The 5,143-nt window shown below is 38.0% G+C and overlaps 1 protein-coding gene across 1 annotated transcript; it reads right to left on the bottom strand.

Annotated features, from left to right (window-relative positions):
- Positions 1-271: 271 nt before the first annotated feature.
- Positions 272-3,590, bottom strand: LOC107764986 (FT-interacting protein 3-like). The gene is made up of 2 exons (XM_016583558.2): positions 3,395-3,590; positions 272-3,079 (listed from the first exon to the last, which is right to left on the bottom strand). The coding sequence occupies exon 2, from the start codon at positions 2,820-2,822 to the stop codon at positions 498-500; it is 2,325 nt and encodes a 774-aa protein (XP_016439044.1). The 5' UTR covers positions 2,823-3,079; positions 3,395-3,590; the 3' UTR covers positions 272-497.
- Between the last annotated feature and the right edge of the window lie 1,553 nt (positions 3,591-5,143).

Genomic DNA, 5,143 nt, shown 5'->3' with positions numbered 1-5,143 from the left:
GTACGGTTATTCCCTCATTACATTACATTAATGGTATACAGAAAGGTAGAATTAATATATCATACTTGTAAAGACATCATTGTCAGAACATTCCAACACAAAAGAACACAATAATGCTAAGGAAACCTAGTTTATTAAGAAATCAAAACTGATCTTTTAATGCTTGCACTTCCATTTCCACATCATGTCAATAAAAGAGTTGTAACTTGAATTGAGAGACTACTTTGAATTAATCAAGGAAGTATGTTCAAGAAGAAAGAACCCCACAATATAGATTTGCATCAAGCAACCATCTTTCAACAAACTTAGAATAAATAAAACAGTAAATTCACTAGAACTAACAGTTCAGGGAGATCTTACACATTCACCACTTGGTGAAAGGGGAGAAAAGCCCAACATTTTTACATCATTTTCATCGATTCGAGACAAAAGGAAAGGGGGGAAACACAGGATGATAAAGATAACAGAAGCAAAATGTAGAGACAATCTTCTGAAGTTCATAGCATGCAGTCTGTTCTTGCAGGCAATCTTCTGAAGAAATTAAGCGGTGCAGATGGTAGCTTGTGACGGAACCGCGGATGTCTTAACACATAAAATCCAGTCAAGAGTGCCACAACTTGGAAAGGCGTGACATAGAGCACAATGGCAGCAATCAAGCAGAAAATCACAAACAGTGAGGTTGCTCTAGGGTCTCTCCAGCTAAGCAAAGACTGCAGCCTCTCGCCTTGAGTAGCCAAGTCACCAACCACAGTCTGTATCCGTCCTGCAATACTTCTCAAACGGTCATACCTCATCCGAACAATATCAGGAGGACGTGAAGTAGGGAAAGTATCAAATTCCTCGTCCAGTTCATCAGGATGTGCATTATCAGCACAAGAAAGACGAGTGTCCATGTGGGGAGGATTTCTAGGCCTCCATCTGTAATACCAAACTCCGATTAAGAAGAGATAGAGGAAAATGGTAGGCAGAATAAGCTCTGGATATAGGACCAGTATCAAGAACAAGATATGGATCAGAACGGTTGTAATGGGGTTTTTCCAATTGCATATTTGATCGAACCATTTTCCAATAGCAATTAATCCGCCTAAAACACCCATAATCCTGAAAAAGTTGGCTTTGCTTCTCCTCATACTCCACATGTGGGAACCAACATCCAACATATACTCCACTATCTCTTTCCTCAAAGGTGGCTCAGCACGACTCAGCCTCATTGAGACAATTTGAGTCGCTTGATGCCTTAAGCTGTCGAGCTGGCTGACAGTTAAAGGATGAATATAGTGCATTTTAGGTAGCAGTGGCTGAGAATACATATGCATCATATTCATTAATGATGAGCAAGTAAATCTTACAGCCAAGTGAATTTCACCCATCTTCTTCACCCCGGTAGGATGCAAGACCAGTAGTGGATAAGAATGTGTGTAAACACGATCTGTTTCAAGAGTTGAAAGCCGGATCCTGACCTTCCCAATCCTCGAGTCTCTTGCCCCTCCGGATTTATCTCCTCCATGCAGATGACAATTATCAAATACACCAATAGTTATGACAGTGCATGGATCAAATACTTCCCAAGTGTATTGCTCGTTCCACTTGGGAGCGAAACTATCTATAATTGTCCTTGTTCGGACCCACTTTTGCCCATATTTGGCAACACAATAGGCATCTGTTGTTGCCCGCACATCTTTTGTTTTCATCGGCGAGAGGCTCTGAGCATTCAGAATACCCAATTCTAGGACACCAATGCTGGACTTCCACAGCTGTTTTGCAGTTGGTCTAAGATCACTACTGTAATGGGTTGACTCATCCAGAACATGATAACCTCCTTCCAAATATAGCCTCATGTGAAGCCTGCTTGCAAACTTGATTTCCTTCTTCTTTTCTCCCTCAACCATTATATGCTTTTCAAGATTATACCACTTACTGTTAATAGGTCTGTGATCCAACCTCCTATCAATATACTGCAAAGGAATAGCACACCTTCCGATAACTTCATCCTTGTTTGGTGCAACTCTGTCTTCCACACTCAAAATCAATGGCTCCTCAAATGGTTCTGCTGCTACAAACATCAGATCCTCATTCCACATTGGATTAATAGTCTTGCTCATGGAAACTCTGGTTCTCAATGCCTGATTTCCAAGGATGGCCTTCACGTAAACTTCTGGAAACCTACTTCTGTCACCGGGAATCAAGTCCTGAGCCTCAATCACATTAACTCTAAGATACCACAGCTTTGGTGAGAGGTACACCTTAGACCTTATATTTGCAAGAGCATCAGCACCACTAACAGTCGCAGCATCGGAATGCCAAGATTCAGGAAAGGCTTCATCAGCTTGAGTACCCATCCAAACAGCCAACATCAGCTCTCCTTTAACTTTGTTACCATTTCTGTCCTCTAACCTATACCACTGCGGAGCAAGAGGACTATCTGGGGGCACTCTTTTTGGGATCTCATTCAAATCAAACATATAGCGACCAACAAAATCATCCTTAACAAGATCCTTATCTTTCACAGTCACCTCAAGTACAGAAGCTTGAATCCGATCCTTGGAAAAAGCAAACACCTGATTCCATTCGGGATTTGACTTCTTCTCAAAATGACGGGTCGTACCCCTATAGTTCCCGAGCCTAACCTCAACATAAGGATCAAGACTACCCGTTACATCCTTCCCAGGTAAGTCCTTTGCTTTCACCACCCGAACATAAAGATACTGCATTTGCTCAACCAAGTCATAGGTGCTAGTAAGCTTATCGCCCGTGACCTTCCCTCCACCAAGGTGGGGTTTGGTTTCCTTAAGTGAAAAATCTTCTTGTGGTGGTCTCTGCATTTTCAGTGCTACTAGTTCTCACTCAGAGAAAAATAAACACTGACCCAAAACCCTTCAACTTCTCTCAGAAATAACTCAAGCTACAGTAATGCTCAAGAAACCTCAAATACACCAGTCTTAAGTATGTTTAACCCTAAATCTTTATCAGTTGAAAAACTTAAGGGTTAAGAAAGGATAAAAAAGACCTCATCAAGGATAACCTGAAAATGCCAAAACCATTCACAACCTTAGATCTGATTCATCTGAATGCTTCAACCCTGCATAACGTCAAAAATCAAGAAAAATAAGCTCAAAAACCATACAAAAGCAACGCAAAAACAACATTACAGCTCAATCAAAAAAAGGCCGCTTCTCAGTTCTTCCTCACCCATAAAAAAAGAGAAAATAAATTACAACTTTTAATGCTAAAAGTAAAACCGCATTACAGCTCAACAAATACCAAGAATGAAAAACCAGCCAAGCATTGAACAAAACCAAAAAACAAAAACTTGGATTTTCAAGAACATTTTAATTAAAGACAGCGAATTTCTATATCAGGTAAATAATTAATCAGAAAAGAGAAATGAATATACCTAGAGGATTCATGTTAGCTGATGATGAAAGATAGGATTTTCTGCTGATAAGGTTCTCAAGAGTGGAACCTTGAGGAGAAAAAGCAAAAGGGGTTTTGGTATCAAAGTGATGGAGAAAAAGAAGTGAAGAGACAACAAGAGCAAAGAATGAGAGAGAGCAAAAAAGAAAAAGAGTAAAGTTAGAGAGAGAAAGGGATAGAAAAGGACAGAGCAGGGGGGTGGTAGTACTCTGTTTTCTTGTGTTCTTCAATGGAGGGGGGCACAGTGGGGGTGGTGGGGTTGAGTGGGGTACGGGGGTGAATCTGCTGAGATTAGAGTATTACACTGAACCCCACAGGTGTGATATCTATATCACCTTGCGTCTTGCGAATATCCTTTTCCGTGTTGTGTCTCTGTTTTTCTTTTCTTTTTTCCTTCTTTTTAGTTTTTCCTTTTATTTTACTCTTATTTTTTTACCAAAACAAGAAAAGAAAGTTGGCATCTCAAAATTCCTCCAAATTTGGCAGCACTTTTTTTTTTTTTACATTTCTAGTTTTCTACAATTTTACATCTTTAGTCACAAGAGAATCATACGTTTTCGAGTATGAGTAGTTGAGTGCACATGATTATGTGATTCTAATATATATTTGATGATTTAAATAATTATTCTTTTTCAATTAAGTCCATACGAATTTCATCTAAGACGAACTATAATCACAAAAAAAAAGAACCTTTAAGTTTGAAACTTGATAGCTCTTCCGATCTATATATTAAAAAAATAGATTCTAGTTCAGTATAAATATACATAATAGTATCTTTGCTTAAACGATAATATCCAATTAAACTAATTTTTGAAATTATTTTATATTTTCTTCTACTCCATATTACTGAAACGATTATATAAATTAATGTCGGTCATCCTAAAGAAATAAATCTTGGATATGACCTTTTTGAGAAATTGATGCAGTCTAGCTTTGCACTAAACAAATTCAAATTGCTGCTAAATACAATAGTTTCAATAGGTAGATCGAGGCTTTTCTATAAGTGCAAAAGAGAAATTTTATTTTCCCACCCGATGTCCGATATCCCAAGAATTTTTTCATACCCAGGACTCGAACCCGAGACCTCTGGTTAAGGGAGGAGCAGTCTCATCCACTGCACCACATCCTTTGATGGTGCAAAAGAGAAACTTGGGCATACTGCATAACATATGCATTAAGTTCCAAAATATAATAATGCTTACTCTATGGGAGTCCACGTCGAATCATAATGATCTTGTAACGTAGGACACAAATTTTGACATTCCAACAATTCCATTACGCATTCATATTACTACCTACTTTATATTTAGTAATAACCATATATTAGTCAATGTTGTGCACATGATATACATATTTTGAAACAAAATTATGTTAGAAGATTGAGAAGTTTCTACCGCGCTTCTTAGATCCGCGGAAGAAATTTGGTAACAATTGGGTAGAAAAAATCAAGGCAAATTTATGCGGTGCGATCAGGGCCAAAAAATATTATGCGAAAAAGTTCATTTTAAAGAATATTACATTCCATGCACACCAGGAACAAATATTTATAAAATATGAATTGTATACCCCGAAAGCATATAATATGCATAACTCATGTAGTATAATTTCTTAAGGAGCAACTTTTTTTGGAAATAAGTACAAATTGATAAATATATTATTTCGTTTGGATAGTCATGGAAAAAACCCCAAGAATCAATTGACAAGGTTCACAAATGAAAGCAGGACTTGA

This window comes from Nicotiana tabacum, chromosome 5, assembly GCF_000715075.1.
Source record: "Nicotiana tabacum cultivar K326 chromosome 5, ASM71507v2, whole genome shotgun sequence".
Classification (NCBI taxonomy): Eukaryota; Viridiplantae; Streptophyta; class Magnoliopsida; order Solanales; family Solanaceae; genus Nicotiana; species Nicotiana tabacum.
The sequence above is the reverse complement of the archived record's forward strand: the minus strand, read 5'-3'. Positions and strand labels throughout refer to the sequence as shown.

Excerpts from the sequence above, each read along its gene's own strand:
- LOC107764986 (XM_016583558.2), bottom strand. The coding sequence starts at position 2,822 with ATGCAGAGACCACCACAAGAAGATTTTTCACTTAAGGAAACCAAACCC.